At 37.0% G+C, this 19,551-nt stretch overlaps 1 protein-coding gene across 27 annotated transcripts in view; it reads left to right on the forward strand.

Annotated features, from left to right (window-relative positions):
* Positions 1 to 19,551, forward strand: part of RBFOX1 (RNA binding fox-1 homolog 1) — a 907,584-nt gene that overhangs the window by 210,194 nt on the left and 677,839 nt on the right. For 2 of the 27 annotated variants that reach the window (XM_054843155.1, XM_054843152.1), the window contains exon 1: positions 8,041 to 8,148. The exons of 20 other annotated variants lie outside the window; for them this stretch is intronic. Coding sequence is in view for 3 of the 7 variants with exons in the window: in XM_054843115.1 (XP_054699090.1) it covers positions 7,794 to 7,838 (45 nt within the window). In the remaining 4 variants the exon portion in view is untranslated. Of the gene's footprint in view, positions 1 to 7,331; positions 7,839 to 8,039; positions 8,149 to 15,928; positions 15,953 to 19,551 lie in introns of those variants that run through there. 5 more of the 27 variants (XM_054843115.1, XM_054843126.1, XM_054843153.1 and 2 more) reach the window with 5 other exon arrangements.

Here is a 19,551-nt window from a genome sequence, read left to right on the forward strand (position 1 = left end):
GTTGTATGATATTGGCAGTAACAAGAAATGTCTCCCTTAGTAGTGGCATAATTTCTTTTAAAGTTTTGTGTTTGTCAGAACCAGAAATATTTTGCCACCTTAGTGGTTTATCCATTTTCTAGAATCTTTTCATGATATTTTACATGCAAAGACTGTGCTGTATGTAAGCTGTGCCATGGATGTTTTTTATATACCAGTAATAAAATCTCCAGATTTATTAGGTGACTTGGAGTGCCATTGTATCCGATTAGTATCTCCCTTACAGAATAATTTCTCAGAAAACATTTGCAATTTGCAAAATTACATATGTAATTATATAAGCTTTGGGGTAATTATATGTATATTTTAGTTATTTAATACATTTAATTATGCTTTGTTATGGACTGTTTACAGCGGTTCTCACTGAGGGTGGAGAGGAGAGAGGGAGGGCAAATGGAGCTGAATGTGGAGTAAAACCAAGGGAAATCTCATATTAAAGATTCACCAGTGAATCTTTGTAGACTTTATGCAAATCCAGCGGGTATTTTGTGAAAGTGTTAATGAGTGTCACATCCTGATTACTGCAGATTTCCCCTTACGTTTCCAACCGTACCAAATCCAATTGAAACTGCTAAAATTAACACCAGAAGTCCACAACAGTTTGTCAGAAAAATGTGTGAAATTTGATTTTAAAATATTGTGCCCTAATTATTTTTGGAAACATTATATATAGATGTGGATATAAAATATGCTGTATACATTCCCTGATGGATGACAAACTTAACATCGGCCCCCTTAAATCCTTCTAAAGGACCATCTATTTCTGAAGTATTTTTTGCATCTCGCTACAGAGGAAACCGTGTAATTTAACTGCCCTGGCACCGAGGCTCCTGTTAGGAATCGACTTGTTTCCCAACAGCTCCTAGGAGCAGGCCTTTTTGCCACAGCATGTGCTGGTCCTTTGCTTTGTGCGAGGCATGGCCTGTGATGTATGAAGTGACTCCAGACTCATTGATTTAGTTAATTGCAAAAATTACAAAGAATGCAAAGTAAAAAATCAAATTAATTTCAAAAAAATTTAAAAAATCAATTCATGAATATGTTTCCCTTTACTTAACAGTTATTTGCAGGATTTTGAACACTTCAGGCAGTCCGCTTGCCTGTCTGCCTGTTATCTTTGTTTTTCGTTGTGTGGGCAATCTCTCCTCTGAACCTATCTCCCAGCTTTTGCTCGTTTTCAGTTTTTGAGACGATTTCATGTTCCCTTTGCTCTCTTTTTACTCAGCCTGGCAAACGCATTCTGTCTTTAGAATTGGGCCTAGAAAGCCCTTACAACTTCTGAAGATATCTTCAGTGGATAAACGTGGGGGAAGGGAGACTTTCATAACACTGATATGAAGGCATCTGGATATGATAGCAGGCAGTTGGTTATGTATCTTTTATTTAGCCTGTCTTTATCTGCCAACTTACTGTATGCTGTTAATATAATTCTGAATGCCTGCATATATGACAAGTCATGACCATAATGAGCCTGTTTATTTCAAGATACGTAGTGGCATCGTTCATTTGCACATTAAAGGAAACTTTGCTGGAAGAAGCCAAATTTGAGGCTACAAAAGCTTTGTGATTATTGTAATGCTAATCTGTATTCAATCCCATATATAAAGTGTCACATCTCGCATACTTTAAAAAATTAATTAGTCAACTGTGTTGTGCCACAGATGAGCAGAAGCAAGCGGTTGCTTGCATCCACAAGCTGTGACATTCTCTATGCCAACATGACTTTAAAGGAGAGAGGGCCCACAGTAACTGAGCTGGAGGTGGTCCCATCTTCTTCCTCCTGCCTGATAGTTCACAAGGTTGTGGCATTTGTGTGATTGTTTTATATTAAATGATGACAGTATGTTTAAAATATGTCAGGTAACGATCCCTACAGTGCTTTAGCCTGTATTTGAAAAGATATTTAAATCTTCGCATGCATTTTAGTAGAAAGTATATATTGTGCATCTAATGTTAGTGACAAAAGTATCATTGAGATGTTTTGCAGTCAGGAAAGCAACTGTAAATGTAAATAGGTTGAATAAAAATAAATACAGCTGCTTATTTGTCATTAAGAATAAAAGATGCACATTTACCCAATTTCTCAACAGAATTGCACCTCCATATGCCCATAGAATTGCACAGGAGGAGTGTTTCTTTGCCCACTTCCTGGGCCAAAATTTTTCTAGAAATCTCTAAGTAACTTGCCTATCTATCTTTTTTCTGCTCTGAGATCACTGCCTGTACGTACAGGTAACATGTCAGACTCACATCAGTCTCACGTGGGGCTCTGCTCGCTATGTTTGCTCAGGAAGTAAAGGTAGAGTGAAAGGAGGGCCAAATTCAGACTCCCCTGGGTGTATGTGTGTGACAGGCAGAGGCCTCGATGGCCCCTCAGTGACTTCCAGTTGTGGTCTTGGGACTGGAAAAATGTTTTCTGTTGTATTTGATGTTATGAGTAGCATTCAGAGGTCCTGTTCTGTGGAACAGGCTGTAGTTCATCATTTTGATGAACTTGCACAAAATGATGTACAATGGCAAGCAATTGCACTTCCAGGCTTTTTAGATATTTTCCTTTGCATTTTTACATTCCCTCTTGCACTGGTATGGCGACTGCTGCCATTGCTGTATTTCCTGGTCACGTGGCTCTTTAGACAAATTAACCTTTTGCAGTTTTACTGAGGAAACGATTTGCAGCAATACTTTGTGAAGTAAAAAAAGACTGCAGAATTGGAAGACATTTTGAATTCACAATACAGAAAAAATTGTGTTTTCTAGATGTTACTAAACAAAGAACTGTAATTTGTTTGTGAATAACATCTAAAAGCAAATCCAGGTTACCTTTGAAGAGAATATGTAGTGAAGTATTGAAAATCCATGTTGCAGCCTTAACTAATAATCCTTGTTCATGCCAAAATATTATTTGCCTTAGTAATGTAATTGTTGTGAATAGTTTAGCATTTCAACAGGGTTGAGAATGTGTGGAAGCACATAAGGAATTATTTTGCTTCAAGACTTTAGAGAGACCTGTTTCTTCTTTTTAGAGACCTGTTTCCTCTTCATGTTGGCATTATTGTGGTGTTTCACAATTAAACATTGTAACAACCTGAAAAAAATAGTGGATAGCCTTAAAGTGAATGCTTCTGATAACTGTTTTTTGGTGCTTTCCTTATACTTGAGAAAAATGAGATACCTATTTTTTTCCTTGATCTGATGCATCTTCAGAAACTTTGCTTTATTTTAGGTCTCTGGATAAGTAAGTATTTTTTGAACATGACCTGCTAAGCATCAGTGGCTGTGCAAAAAATCACTATCCTGTGGAATATGCATTTTGGGCTCTTTTTAGGGGGGTAAATACAGCAATGACGTGTTATTTTTATGACAGCTTTCATAGCATTTATGCAAGAAGCCTTTTTTGCAGCAAGGTTTGAAGTAACATTTATTATATCAGTACTAGTTTAGTTGCACCAAAATTGCACAGAAATAATATTCCTCTTACTGTTTTACTGATGGTGCTTGATTTCTTACACTTGTTTCTGAATGAAATTAGGCATAATTTTCTCATATAAAGATAACAAAATTTGGCATTTAATACTCTGCAAAGTTTTGCAATTAGCATTACAGTAAAAGCGTGGAAGTGCATGCCTTTGATGCTTGCAGCATAGAAGTTACCTCATTTGTGAACTGCTATAATTGTATGTATAGCCAAAACAATACTAGAATGTTCAAGAGGGATTAGCGACATCAACTTCAATATACTTCCTTGAAAAAGACAAGACAGCATCAACTAATAATGCAAAACAAAGCATTTTAGATGGATTGACATTTACAGATTCCTTATAGATACTATTTGTGAGCAAGGGGCTAAAGAAAAAATACTGACATTTTGAATATATAGAAAAAATAATTTGCGAAAACACCCAGTACTTTGTATCACTGATTCTTCTGAACATCACTTATGTAGGTCTAATGCTAAACCCATTTTTTTGTGTCCTCTTGTAATTAGTCTCGTTGTAAAGTTAGCGATATTGTGGATGCTTGCAGGATCCGGCCCCTGGAGAACATTTTAAATTCTGCTCGGTAGAGGAAAAACTCGTGTTTTGTGGTTGCATTTCTATTGATAGTTCAGCTTTAAAAATCCTTATCATTTAGATTCTCTCCAAAAGCTTATATTTAGCATCAATGTAACATTATGAATTCTCAAGTTTAGGTTTCTTTGAGCTTCAATTGCCTTGTTAGGATTGTGACATATGATTGATGTTGTGTTTCTTAACATGTCGGTCATCGCCCTTAGACTCGCACACTGTAACCATAAACCATTTTGGAATAAAAGTGCAGCATGTTTATCATAAATTGCATGATATTTTTCCGTCTGAATATGCTTCATTAGGCTTACCTCCTGTAATACTACTGGATCATTAGATGGCATGTAGAAAGAAATCATTTCAGCAGTAATCAGTCAGGCATGGAGGGCCCCCATGTGTTTGAGTTATAAATGCCTTAAAGATTAAACCATATTTCACTATCCTGTATAAAAATTATTTGCAAAACTGTACAGGTGCAGAATTACCTTCTGCTCATGATGCTACTTTTGGATTTTACCAATCTTCATTTTTCTTCAAAGATTATGTTGCTTTTTAATAGTTCCCTTAGCACAGGAACTTAGTTCAAGAAATTAAGACTAAATCAATTGCACACTGAAGCTTTTCAGCAGGAAGCTTTCTAGTATGACATGCATACCTTTGCATCAGTTTTAAGAAACTCAAACAAGCCACACCGTTCACTAAAAGGCACCTACATTACAATTACTTTCGTCTATTTCTCTGTGAAGTAATTTTCTTTGTAAAGTGGAAAATGATGTAAGGGCTTAGATAATCAACTAAATTTATTTAGAACTGTTGTAACATGAGACATAATGTGATGATACTTTTCTGTACTATGCAAAAATTCTTTGAAAATATTTCTTTGAAAATCTCAAGTGAAAAAGATGGAAATCAGGAATTACAGAAACCTCAATAGCCACTGCCATCACAGCAGTGTTTCAGTTCATTAATGTTTGTCCCTGCAAGTATAGTGGAAAGAACAAAGGTTAGAGTTCTTCCCCGTGATAGTGCCTATGTGTGTAAGAATGTCATGACAAGGATCTCTAGTAGCTGAACCATAGCAAGAACTTGTTCTTCCCTGTTGCAGTTTCTTACTCGAGCTTTTGCTTATCCTGTAGATCACTTCACAGGGAATTTAACTCTTGGTCTTGGTGTTGCTCCATAAACATTGTTGCTCCAATGCATGTTGTTCCACACAAAGCTGCTGAACTATCCATGCTGTCAAACAAGGGGATGGCATCCCAGATAAGGTTCTGCAAACCGCTGTACTCATGATTCAAAGGCAAGCAGAGGCATCATTTAACCATTAGAACATTTAAAGAATTTTATGCCTTGTTCATACGTGAGGTGGAAGAAACAATCAGAAGACCAAAATTATCCACCATTTAGAGAGTATGGTGAAAATGAATGTATAAACGTATACAGGTTTTTTAATCAAGTTAATTCTACAGACTGAAATGGGACTTTACTATTGTCTCTTTCTTTTTTTAAGTGGGATATAGAAATTTGGACTATTATTTTGATTGATTGTGTGATCATGTAACACTAAGAATGGGCAGAGATCAAACTCGGATTTAAATGACAGAACTATAAGCCAATCCATAGTATTTTGTTGATTGTAGATGATAGGAGATGGTGGTTTAGTTCATCCATGTTTAGATAGATACACAAGGTGGTTGAATTGGAGTTTCTAGTATTTCATTGCTTTAATGCTCTGAAACATATTAAGTCTGGCTTAGCAGTTTGTGTTTATTCATTTTCAGAGCACTGCAGGGTCATTAATCCTCGGGGCCCTCCTGAGAAGTAAGAGGTAGGAGATAAGCACTGTAAGTAGTAGTATTCTAATCTTACAAGTGGGAAGACTGAGGAGATGAATAATTTGGTCAAGGCCACACAATAAGCCAGTGTGAGCTCTGAGATTTGTTTTGGCTATTAGCCCAGTGGTCAGGCCAGCCTTTTGCAACATTCTACTTTTTAAATTATACACTTATGCCTTATTATTATTACGATGCCTTAATCATCCCATAGTCTGTCTAGGCAGATAGTTGTCTTTTCCCTTCAGGTAATAAGGTGAGCATGACTACAATAAAAACTTGAAAACAAGGAAAACCTTATGAAATCACAATCTGAATCTAATACTATTTTGTATATTTTCAATTTTCATAGAACATAATTTAACTTTGTTTCTCCTGTTGTGCCAAAAATGGGTGCAGTCTTTGACTTGTATATGCAAAAAGAGAATGATTAATAGAAATCATTTTCTTAGAGATCAGTTTGCTAGTCTCCTTTTTGATTGCAGACCAATGATGAATATTTAAAGATGTTTTACTGAACTTTTCATTATTTTTGAGAAATAGTATATGTGTGAAAATACATTTTATAGAATTAGAGAAGTCCTCTGAGCAGTATCCTGGGAATTTTTCACCTTAGTATAAGCGGTTATTTGTTTACAGTTTATAATTCCAGTTGCATAAATAGATGTACTTTGAAATAACAACTTATTTGGGTTGGGTATAAGCAATGCTTTTGTATAATGAAAGACATCAGTTTTTAGAGTCTATCCAAAACAAGCATTTTTTTTCTCTGCTCCAGAAAGGGGTTAATTGCTACATCTTGTGGAAGATGTTTAGGTTTTGCTTCAGTTTCAACCAATCTGTCTTAAAAATAACTTAGTCTGCAATATTGTTATTTTTAAGCAAATTCAGAATTTTACAAGCAATTAATCATTAGTTAATCCAAATGTTAACCATTTTGTTTACATGGGATTAATCAAAATAGTGAAGCCCTACAAACTTTAGCACCATGTCTAATATTTTAATAAATACTTAGTATTTAATACATCCATCAAGACATTCCATAAATGGATTACCGAATGTAATCTGTTCTCCTCCTGCCCACCTTCCTTTCCCGCAAGGCTGTGGTTTGTAGCTAAGCTAGTGTGGAACTGCTCTTATCTGCAAATAAAACAAAATGACTTCATTGAATGCATATACTGCAAAGCCTATCAGGGATACAGCAAGGGGAAAAAAAAAAAAAAAAAGATACAGAAGGGCTTTAACATCTTGTAGCAGTACATAGAGCGCAGCATATTGAAAGTCGTAAATACTGTCCCACAGACATTTTGAATAATGTAGGTATAGCGTAAGTAATTGGAAGTGCTTACATTCTGCCTTCAGACATTTCATTGCTCGTGAGTTAAAATTGGTTGTCAAGTGTGGACTCGGAGGACTGTGCAAGGTGCCCTACTCTGTCATGTGGTCCATATTTAATGCTTGAAGGAACAAGGAAGGGACACGTGCAGCGGAGAGCGAGCGGGGCCGGCGCGGAGCCGCCCGTGGCCCGGGCGCGGAGTGTAAAACAGTTCGCGTGTCCGGTACTCGCGGGGAGAATGGCAGGGAGCGAGGCGTAGCTTACCCCGCCAGAGCTGACCTTGAAAGCCGGCTGCTTTGCCCGGCACCGCGATCCCGCGTGTAGCGGTTTCTGCGGGTGCGTAGCGGATGCTGCCCTGGGGCTGGGAGCCGCAGGTGCGTGTGCCCCCGGGCAGGAGAGCGGGACGGCGCCGGGCGCAGCCGGGCCGGCCGGGGCCGCGGGCAGCGGGGCGCAGCTCGCCGGTGGCCGCCGCTCCGCCCGGCTCCTCCCGGCGCGGCAGCAGGACGCACTTGGCAGCCGACAATGAAATCTTGGCAGCTAATTGCAGGCGTGGGAGATGCCCTTCAGGTAAGGCAGAAGCAGGTTTGAAAGAATTTGGAGGGGGGGAGCCAGCCTTTGCTAGTGACGGGGAGCGACCCTGAGCCCCTGGCTGGGATGCGAGGGTGGGGAGGGGGATGATGGGGCGGGGGGGGGCAAGTTGGCATGTTTGGCTGCTGTTGTACAGCCGCCGCCAGTGGCTTCCCAACATGAATGCGGCGAGGTTAGTGTTTGCGTGGGGCTTCCGGCTGCGTGATTAGAGTGGGGATCCGAGCCACTGGTGGAATAAAACCCAGGAGCAATGGGAGAGCCATGCTGATGGGCTGTCGTCTAATCAAAGGTGTGTCGTGTGGAAACTCACAGGACAGACTGCGGGGCTGCACTTCATGTTCACATTATATTTATCCGTGCATATATTTATAGCTGTGTTTATGTATATGTGTGTGCACGGCATGGGTCTGTCTGTGTGAGTACGTGAATGCATGTGATGGTTACTGAAAATAAGATGTGCAGGGATTATTTGTCCTTCCTCAGTGACTAGCTGAAGTTTATGTGAACTTCAAAGAGCTGTTTAACTTTCTTTTGATGGGATATATATATTAGCATTTATATGAAATACGGCAGGAATCTCATTAGAAATGGTTTTGTCAGATGAATTATTGCCTTTTAGTAGACAGTTTACAGGATTCCTGGCCAAACTGATTGCTTATTTAACTTTAGGGTACCTGTATATTATATGTATCACGATGTTAGAAAACACAATTTATATGAGGATTTTAAAGTTTTATTACTGTACTTGTTAAAATATCTGGGATAAAACAACAACATTTTCTTAATAAATTCAATTTAAACATACAGAAAAATTTAGCTAACAATCCACTTATATGTATATAGATTTAAAAAAGCAGAAATAGAGTATAAAAGACTGGGATTTAAAAATGCATATCAGTTGCCAGCCAGATATAATTGCAGAGTAATTTAAATATTTTGAATGAATTTAGCAATTTTCTTTCTTTAAAAAAAACCTACATACTTCAAAGTGTGGAAAAAAATGTTGAGGGGAGTAGGGAAAGTGGGTTTTGCTGGCTTTTAAAAAAGGAATCTCTTCCATACTTTAATAGGAGTATCGTATTTTTTAAAAGACTTGCTGTCACGTGTAGGAGACTGTGGTACAGTCAAGTAGTGGAATGCTGGGCTCTGTGCATTTCAGACAGTAAGGGTTTGGTTAGCAGTTTAGGCACCATAAAATCATTGTTTTCAGGACTGTATATTAAATTCTACCTCAAGTATTTTATTTAGATGGGTATTCAGGAATTTAGTAAGATCCAAAACAGTCTTTGTATTTGTCAGTTCTATAGTGATAAGGAATTTGGTCTTGATACAGACGTCATTAGGATTTATATACCTATTAAATAGAAAGTTCACAATTATTTTTGCTTATGAAATACTTTAAAAAATTGGCTTATGTACAGTACATTGGTTTCAGATTTATTTCTAAATTGAAGCAATAGACGTGTAAAGTTTGAATGTCTTGATATTCTGTTCATAAATTACAGCTATTTTCTTATGCACGTTGTTGATATGTTTTTGAACATGCAAAGAGATTGACTTCTGAAAAGTGAACAAAACCGCTATTAAGTAAACAGCATTGCCTTGTCTACAGAAAGAGCAGTAGTGGAATATGTTATCACTGTTTTCATATTTGAATCATTTAATTGAAACAAAATGGACTTTTGGTTTTGATCCTTTATAGATGCTTCTCTGAGTGCATGTGCAGTGTCTGTGCCAATCATCAGGTTTATTTCCTTTAAACCTATGTATCTACTAGGGATTTGATTATCTGTTTGAGTTTTTCTCCCTAAAGCAGTATCAAATTGTTTGGTATTTTAGATGATGTAAACATACAATATCTCGCATTCCCATTGCCTTCCCTGTAATATGTGGGCAAGAAGTTATATTTAGTCAGTGCCAGCTCAACATCCAATATACTGATACCTCGGCAAGTGTAAGTAGAATTAACGATACCCCTTTCCACGCATAGTTTTAGAAGGATTGAGCTTAATGTTTTTACCTATTTCTACATGAATAAATAATTTAAATCAGAATAACATAACGACAGATGGATGAAACAACTTTATTATTATTATGTAGCAAGGTGTTATAGTCAGTCTTCCTAACTTCCAATCAGTTACTTCAGAAGTATCTTTATCATGGAATGGTTCAAAATCTTTTAAAGAAAATTTTCACATAGGGTCTCAGTTTTGCTCAAAAACCACAAAACTTTTCCAGGAACAAGTAATAAATCGTTTTATTCGGTGATAAGCCATGTGGTATTCTAACAGCTATAAAAGGTCTAGAAAAATGTCCTTACGTGTAAGGACTTTCCCTATTGTCATGAAAAATATTACTGTTAAATGTTAATAAATTTTATTAAGATAAATATATTAGAAATGGCAAATGAAGCATCAAATGGGAAAGGAGAAGGAAAAGAAGTATGTTTAACTCTTGCTTTAAGTTATCGTGGCAGTAATTGTGAAAACATACCATGAAAAGTAAGCCAGGGGAAAAAATGTGTAGAGAATTTTAACCATAGAAAATACCTTATCTAAATTTTACTTCATATTTTAGTTTAAGTAACATGCTAAGAAGGAGTTATTTTTAAGATAGCTCAAGCCTACTAAAGTCAAGCTTTTAGTTGACTTCAGTGATTTTGGAGTTTTTATTAAAATGATTGTGTCACAAGATAGTATAATAGTATAGTAGAATTTAGAGATGGGAACAAAGACTACAGAGGGCCTTGATCACTTGAGATGATTTTTCACTGTTTTGGGGGTTTTTATGTGTATCTTAAGACTCAGATATGATTTCCAACATCATCTAGGAACAAAGCATAACTTTTGAAATGTATTAACTTTATGTGAGAATAAGGTTTACTTTTCAAAACTATTATTCTGCCATAATAGTCATATTTTCAATCCATCTAAGAATTAATTTAGAAAAGGTATCTGCCTTTAATTTTGTTTTGGAATACGTTGCAAAGGAATAGTTCTCATAAATTGAGTTGTCAGGAAATAACAAATTCAGTAGAATACACTGATACATAGATGCTCTATTTTCACAGGTATATCTTTTTGCACCAAGACATACCATAAGTACATAGTCACCAAACAGAAGAAAAGCACAGGCTTTTCGTTTAAAAAGGTGCATCATAAATATGTTTTCTCTAAAATTTAAATGCTGTGAGATTGCATTTGGGCAATATACCAGACAGTTGGGTTAGCAAAAAGAAATAAATGTGTGACAGACTCATTTCTGGTAGCATTTCTAAGTTTGTCTGTGAATAAAGTCTAATTTTATAGCCTGAGGTCTCTTGTGAGCGGTGGAGTTCTGTACCTGTAGGAAAAAAAAGATGTTAAAGAATGCAGCAAAGTTGCTGTCTTCAGTGACATCGTGCACTCACCACTTTTATTTTACTTGAACTTCAATGTGGACAGTGTGAGAATGTGTTTGCTTTGGGGGATTGGAATAGAGTGTAAGCATTTCTGCTTTATATTTGTCTTCATCATGCCTGCTCTGCATTGGATTTCAGTTAACCGTGTTAAATTGCACAGGCTGCGATTTCCCTTCATTGTCGTTGGAAATAAAGCACAGTATGGCTTCTTCCACCAGGTTGCAATCAGGGACTATTTTTGTTCTGTAGTTAATTACAGATTTCATGCACAGCAATAACGCTTCTGGAGAGTGATATTTTTCTGATGGTCAGGAATATTTAAAAAACACTGTAGTATCACAGAGGCTTATTAGTTGCCTTTCACAAACACGGAGACGTGCACAAACTTTTTTAAAGTACTAAAATGGAGAAACTGCTTGAGTCAGCAATAACATCCAGATTCAGCAAAACTGGGTTATGAATTCAAGCAATTAAACATGACAAAAAGCTCAGTTTTACTACCTTGACTTAATATGCTTCCGGTATGGTTTTTTTGATACATAAAAGCTTCAAAATGTTCTTTTCTGTCAGGTGTTCACAGAAAAAAGTACACCTCCAAAGCACAGAAACTGTTGAAAATCCTCTTGCTTTGCATTTGCACCTTCAGTTTTTATTTAAATATTTTTTCCTCAGGAGAAGCAAACACTAATAATTTCTTCTGTTTAGTATATGTGGAGTTCAGCAGATACTCGTTTATGTACCTGCATTTTGGTAGAGACAATTAAAACAAACTAGTTGAATATATAGGAATTTAAAAAAGTCTCTTTTAATAGTTAATAAGTATTAAAAGTAAGATTTTCCTAAAGATGATTAGAAATCCAACCAAAATTTTTATGTGGAAGGCCAGAGGATCCATTTTTTTGTGCTTTTGCTTTTATGTATTGTATTTTCAGTAATTTTAAGCAGGTTTCCTATCTAGTAATTATTTCAAATTTAACTGAGTAGAAAAGGGGAGAGAAGTAGCCAGCTGTAAGTCTTGGTACTAATGACTAATGGACCAACCTGAGCCTGAACAGAGCTTTAGCAAAGATTATCAATTCACCGCTTGTATCTTGGAGCGTGATGTAAAATGTGAAGAAGAACCTCTCACCCTTTGCAAATGGAAATTGTTCTGTCCACTTGTGCTCTGGTGCTTTCTGGACAGGTGCTTATGGGTTTTTATCTTAAGTGTTTCCCTTGTTAAAGTTGAACTTTCTGATTACATGAATAATAGTAATCCAGGAATGAGACTGATCCTTTTTTCAGGTAAGTGAATTGTAGCTTATATGAGGACTTGTTTCTGACTACTAATTAGCCTGAATCTAATGGCTTTCAACTTTAACTGTAAAAATGTATTACAGCAAAGTGAAGTGAGAGACAAATGTGGCACATCACTGCTGCTTATTTGGAGAGTTATTTGTTGCTGAGAACTTGCACTATTACATAATGCTCTAACAGAAATAGCATCATTTCAGTGAATAATGACATTTAGGATGAAACTCAGTATCTTTGAAGAACTGCTGCCACACTGGAACAAGTCTTTTAAGAACATGACATTTAGATCAAGCCCTAATGGAGTATCGTGGCGCTCTCCTTTTGTACTGTTTTACATGACTAGTATGTTTTTGTGTTAGCATCAAGTGTTCACCTTTGTAAAATTACCCTTCTGACACAAGGTGTCCTGTGGTATTGTAATCCTGGGGACTGCAGCTCAGCTCTGGCCTCTGATTTTTCGTGACCCAGCTTTTTAATGTGTGATATCAACAAGTGGTATGTAAAAGGAAGATTCATTTTTCAGAAGAATCTATCTGCTGTCAGCTGTGTATGCAGGGAAAGTTTGATATGATTGTGATACAGTGGAAACTCAAACTATTATTTTTTTGTTAGAATATTTTGCAAGACTAGATTTAAAATTAATACCATCTAATATTTCATTTGAAGACTTTTGATATTTTAAAAACGTATTTATTCATAAGGTCTGTATGGTGAGCGGTGACATAGTCTCCTGTATTTCCATCTTGCCGGTTAAGCCAGCACCACATGAGGCTGTAATCCAGCACTAATCTTGACAGTTACCAGGAGAAGCAGGATACCATTGCCTTGGCCAGGGAGCAAAATCACCTGAGAACCAGATCTCATTTCAAATGGCATTTCATTCTGATTGAGAGGCTTTCCCAGTGTCAGCAGAGTCAAAAATCCAGCCGTGGCAGACTGAACTTTGTATCAACACAGAAGCCATGAGAATCAATGTAACTCCATTTTGACCATCATATTTGAAAGGATGAGCCTTTTCCTTTGTGATAGTTCTTTCACTGAGCCACAACAGGAAGTAGTATTTACTAGAGGAAGATGTTAAGAATGGCATTAGATATTTTACTTAATTTCTTTACTTCCAATTGTGTTTTCAAGATATCTCCATCTCTCCAACAGGTATCTATAATTATGAAATCCAATTCAGCACAGTCATGTAACAGCTTAACAGAACTTCTGTTTGCCCAGATTTTAGACTCATAAGAACAGAGGGTTTTACCAACTCCGTGTGGTAGCTGTGGTTCACCGATTGCACCTCTTCTTAACACGATGACTTTAAGGGTGGTCTTTAGAGCTACAAAACTGGGGTCAGAGAAGAGCTCAGTCTTGAGGTATGTTACAGTCAGTGAATTGTCAATGAAATGAAACTTTAGAAAGAGTGTGCACCTGGATGCTGATCATCTTTTGGATAGGTACAGTGGACTGAGCTCCTACGCAATGCTTGCTTGTCCTGTAGGAGGAATAACTCCATTCACCACATCATGCCATAACTAAAAAGAAGCAATCTTCTTAAATGGGTAACTGCAAACAATAAACATCAACCACATTATACAGCTGTTATTTTCTCACACACTCTTCCTGTAGTAGCTGTTAACTACTGAACAATGACAAATAGACTAGAGCTTAAGCCTGTTTATATGTTAGTATTTCTTCTAATTAATAGAAGTATGTTTGTATGTTAGTGTTTCTTCTAATTAATTATTATGATTCAGACCTGGGGCAAGGCATTCTGAAAATGGGAGGCAGTGCGGTAGTTCTGCTTTCATTCACTTTCACCTAGGCATAGCTGAGGAAGCACTGCACAAAGTTCCATCCTGATGTTAAATGAGGTATTTGGCAACGGTAGAAAAATAGCGATGGAGAGGACCACTTTTCCATGTCAAGTCCTGCCCTACTCTCTGAAAGGATCATCATTACAAGTGTCATTTGTGATAGACATCCATCTTTAAAAACTGTCAGTAAGTGAAACGCCACTAACTCCCTAGACTACCTGTTCCAATGCTTAACTATCTTTACTGTCTTGAACAGTTATTTTTGCTAGACAAATGAAAATCTCCCATGCTGCAGATGACCGTAGTGTTTCATTTTCTCAGTGGACCTGAAGGAAAAAAAAGGTCCCTTTTCTCCCTGTGGCAGTCTTTTATGACAGAGATTCCAATTCAGACCTCAGGTTTATGACCCACACAGGTTTTGATTTCCGTATTTTGGTTCAGCCCTTTCTAGCTATTATTTAGTTTGGGGATCTTTACTTTTAATCTAAGACATGCTTCTTTGAACATTTTGTGTTTAAATAACAACATTGAATTCAGATAGTGTAACCGATGATTGGGAAACAAATATTGGCCATGATTTACAATATAATCAGGATTATACAATGATTATTGTATGACATTATTAGACATTTGAGACACTGATTCTCACAGCTGCCTTGAGATCTCTTGGACTTCTTTATGAGGCAGAGGTTGTAAGGCTTATCATTTTGCTGAAGTCACTAGAAAGTTTTATTCAGAACCTATTATGCTCCTAAATTTATAGAAGTGTGTATATGTGGATATATGTGTGTGTGTGTGTGTGAGCATCTGTCTCATAAAAAGATAAAAGTTAAACATTTTGCTGATATATTCAAGAGCTGATTAGCTCTGCCTGCTCTTGTTTCACATCAGTTTTCAGAATAATTATTACTAGGTACATTTATCCTGTCAATATAACCTCACAGGGCAAGTGGGGGGGGAGAAAAAATGTAAGACAAGGATTTGGAAGGCAAGTCTTTTGGAAGAAGGGCTCTGAGATGATGCTGGTATCATACTCTACCTGCCCAGTTTAGCACCTCCACACTTAGAGGGGGTAGATCCAAGAAGATCTGAAGGAGTGTTCTTGCATAACCTCCTTCCAGCCTGTATTATCCCATGATCCTGTGTTATCAGTTGGGTGCACCTGGCGAGCAATGGGTTATTTTAGCGACTGAGAACTGAGGGTAGAGCACAACAGTGATAAAATGGAGGATGCTTCTGTAATTTTGGAAGATCTGTGTACCTATGGAAAATGATGCAAATCTATTCCAGAAATTGGTAGTAAACTCTGTTTAGGTAATGAACAGCTAAATGACTAATATTATAAAATAATTGCGTGTGAGTCATTGGCTAGTGTATAGTTTGACTTTGGCTATGCAGTAGAACAAGAAAAGTAGAGGATGCAAATTTCAACTACTCATACGCTGTGAATATATGACTCATGTACACTGTCTTGTGCATTCATAGAAGTGAGGTGGATGGGCTGTTCTTATTTTCTTCAAGCTTTAGCACTACGGAGGAGCCAAGGGCATTGTGCCTATTAAGATAACAGAAGACAAAGATGGATGAGGAAGGTGAGATTCTTATGGGGAATTATCTTTAAAAATGGCATGCAGGATGTATACGTTTATTCTCCCAAATCTTTATGTCTGTGAAGCATAAAGATTGTGAAATTCTAACTGGATCCAAGCAATTTTTTTCAGGCAGTTATTTCATTGGGGATGGGGAAGAGGGTTAGGTAACTAAAAATCCTTTTTATTTTAACAAATTAACAAATTTTATCAATATTTTAAGAAAACTGGAAACATGAAAGAAAAGAAGAAAGAAGGAGCATTAGAACTTTGGCATGTTTCATTTTTGCATTTTAAAAGGGAAAAAGGACATTTTTTTCTCCCTATTGAGAAATTTCCTTTTTATTTTCCTGCATGATGTAGAACAGCAAAATTACTTGGGTTTTACTTGATTTAGTAACTAATGTTTCATTTGATCTTTCAAAATTGCAGACAGTAAGACTGCATTTTTTGCTTAAAGGGACAAATTCTAACATGCAGTTGGAGGAAACAGCATTGACATGTTCTTCTCCATGTCTGCAGTGAGTAGAATGTGAAGCTGTGGGCTTAAATTACACATAGGAAGATTTAGATTAGGCATTAGAAAGACTTCCTCATAGTAAGAATACTTAATATTTCATTAGATGAGTTAGGAAGATTATGGGATTTCTATCACTGGTAGCTTTTAGTAAAGGGTGGAAAGAAAATATCAGAAAAATGCAGCTATATGCCTTTGTATGTGAAGACATACTACATAAGTAATTTATAACTCTCAAAACTTGTTCTCATTTTTGTATATTCCTTTTACTAAAATAGAAAGTCTTTCCCAAACCCCAAACTTATTTTCCATTCAGCAGGTGGATCTCTCTTATGTGTCTACCAAGAATTTTTTTTTTTTCAACAAAGTTCTGAATCTGCCCTCTTGCTATTTTTACACATGTGTGAGGCAAGGCAATGAATCAGTATTATAAATATTTTCCCAAGAAACAGAGGTTGGAAAATACTGGACTTCTGCAAAGTTTCTGATAAAATCTTGGATCTTCCATTGGGCTGATTTTTTTTTTTTTTTGGAGTTACAGTGCAGTAAGAGGTGTGTACTACTACAATCCCTGCTCCCAACTCCCCTCTCAGGTGTTTCATCTTATAACGATGTGATTCCTAGTGAAACTTGGAAGTAATTTACCACTTAGTTCTGAGAAAAATTCGTGGCCTATATTTTTGGAAGCACTGAATAATCCTCTCAATAAGGGTCAAGGCAGGTATAATATACTTAGATTTGGATACTTTTAAAGAATTGGTTCTATATAAACTGTTATAAAATCTATATTACATATGAGGGCTTCCCTTATTCCTTTAGTATTGCCTCTAGAATTTAAAATACAAACATATAATCTAAAATAAGCTATTTTTAATGTATTTTGCTTTATTTATAGAAAGTAATTTTTTCTTGTGACAACTGCACAGACTTTCCCATCTTCTATTAATGATATAACATTAAGGTTTATGAATAAAAAGCTGATTACACAGAACATATTAGAGCAGTTGAGACTTATTTTTACTATTTAAGAAGTGTAAGAGTGCCTTGGGGCCAGAGAGGCCCCATTGTGCTATTTTCTATGCAGTGTTCTATGCATTCTATATAGGAACCAACAGCCTCTGTCAAAAGATGAGGAAACAATAGTGTTGTGGTTTAACCCCAGCTGGCAGCTCAGCCCCACGCAGCCACTCGCTCACTCCTCCCCTGGCGGGATGGGGGAGAGAATTGGAACAGTGAAACTGAGGAAACTTGTGTGTTGAGATAAAGACAGTTTAATAGGTAAAGCAAAAGCCGTGCACACAAGCAAAGCAAAACAAGGAATTCACTCACCACTTCCCATCGGCAGGCAGATGTTCAGCCATCTCCGGGAAAGCAAGACTCCATCGTGTGTAACGGTTACTTGGGAAGACAAACGCCATCACTCCAAACATCCCCCTCCTCCTTTCTTCTTGCCCCAGGTTCATATGCTGAGCATGACGTCATAAGGTCTGGAACATCCCTTTGGTCACTGGGGTCAGCTGTCCCAGCTGTGTCCCCGCCAACCCCTTGTGCACCCCCAGCCCACTCGCTGGTGGGGTGAGGTGAGAAGCAGAGAAGACCCTGACTCTGTGTAAGCACTGCTCAGCAGCAACAAAAACATCCCTGAGTTATCAACACTGTTTTGGTCACAAATCCAAACCATAGCCCCATACTAGCTACTGTGAAGAAAATTAACTCTACCTCAGTCAAAACTAGCACAAATATGTATTAAAGGAGTATGTCCCTAACCAGTCAATGCCCACAGTTGGTTCTTGTCTTGGGAATTTTAGTTTACAAACAACTGAAATTGAAGTTGCTTGATTGAGTGTAAGCATTGTGAGAAGGATAAACATGTCGGACACTGTCTCTTTTTTTTTGTTTGGGTGTTTTTTGTTGTTGGTTTTGGTTTTGTTTTTTTTAAGCGCTACTAGAACCAAGAACTAGTTTGGCATAAGACAGAAGATTGTTTTAGAGGGAACTGGAATCAAATCTGTGAAGACAGTGCTCTACCAATTTCTTTCTGAAAGACGGGGAAGGAACAGTAGGGAACAAAGTCCCAATGTGCTCCAGACTCCTTTTTGGTATCACGCAAGCCTCTGTTGTGTCTAGCCATAATTTTTCTAATCAGCTTTTATCTTTCTCTGGACAGACAAATAGCAAAACATACTATTCAGCTTAGAAACAACATCATTTTGAATGAAGCAATGCTCCTATTAATTAAGTTCAAAGAAAGCTGTAGTTTAAGAATAGACTGTAGCAAATAGGAAACTGATATGGAAACATTAAATAGCAGTCTGTAATATCTGTATTAAAGAAATAGCTGCCAAGATACTTATTACTTGCAGGCATTTCAAACTTCAACGGGTTTATAAAGAATTTAATATTTTCATATGCTTCAGTGTAAAGCCATCTGTTGCAGTGACAGAACAAAGTGTTGAGAACAAGAACAAACGTATGTTTATGGAAGTACTCCATGAAATGTTAACAAGAAAGGCACAAGATACGCAGCAGTATCTTGTAAGAAATGGGCAAGGGATTTGAAAAAACATGGCAGTCTTCTTCAATATTTACAATTATGATTTCTTTTCTAATTTCTTTTTGTGTAGAAGTGTTAAAAAATAAAAGTCTGTCAATGCAGATGGTAAGGGAAACAGGAATACTGAGTGAAATCGTGTTTACATCCACCTTTTGTAGTTTTTCATTTTTCTGCTCTCTTTTCTTACAGTTTTAAGCTTATGTCTAGGTACATCAGTATATATGTTATACCTTACATAGTGTTTCATACATCTGCTGCTCTTTTTAGTGCAGATTAAACAGCCTCAAACACTCGCAGGAGCTGAACTTTACTAGTACCTTCTTCCCATCCCCTGTTTGGGACAGATTTTTATTCGTGACTGCACAAAAGAATGAATCACATTATGGTGTTTGAAGTTAGAAGTTGATATAGTGTGACTTTTAACCTGTCATACCCCAAATATGGGACACAGTGTGGGCTAGTAAGAGATACAAAGAGATTATAGGGGGAAAAATGGTACTGAGACATCAAAAAGAAAGCAAGTGTTCAAGA

This window comes from Grus americana, chromosome 15, assembly GCF_028858705.1.
Source record: "Grus americana isolate bGruAme1 chromosome 15, bGruAme1.mat, whole genome shotgun sequence".
NCBI classification, from domain to species: Eukaryota; Metazoa; Chordata; class Aves; order Gruiformes; family Gruidae; genus Grus; species Grus americana.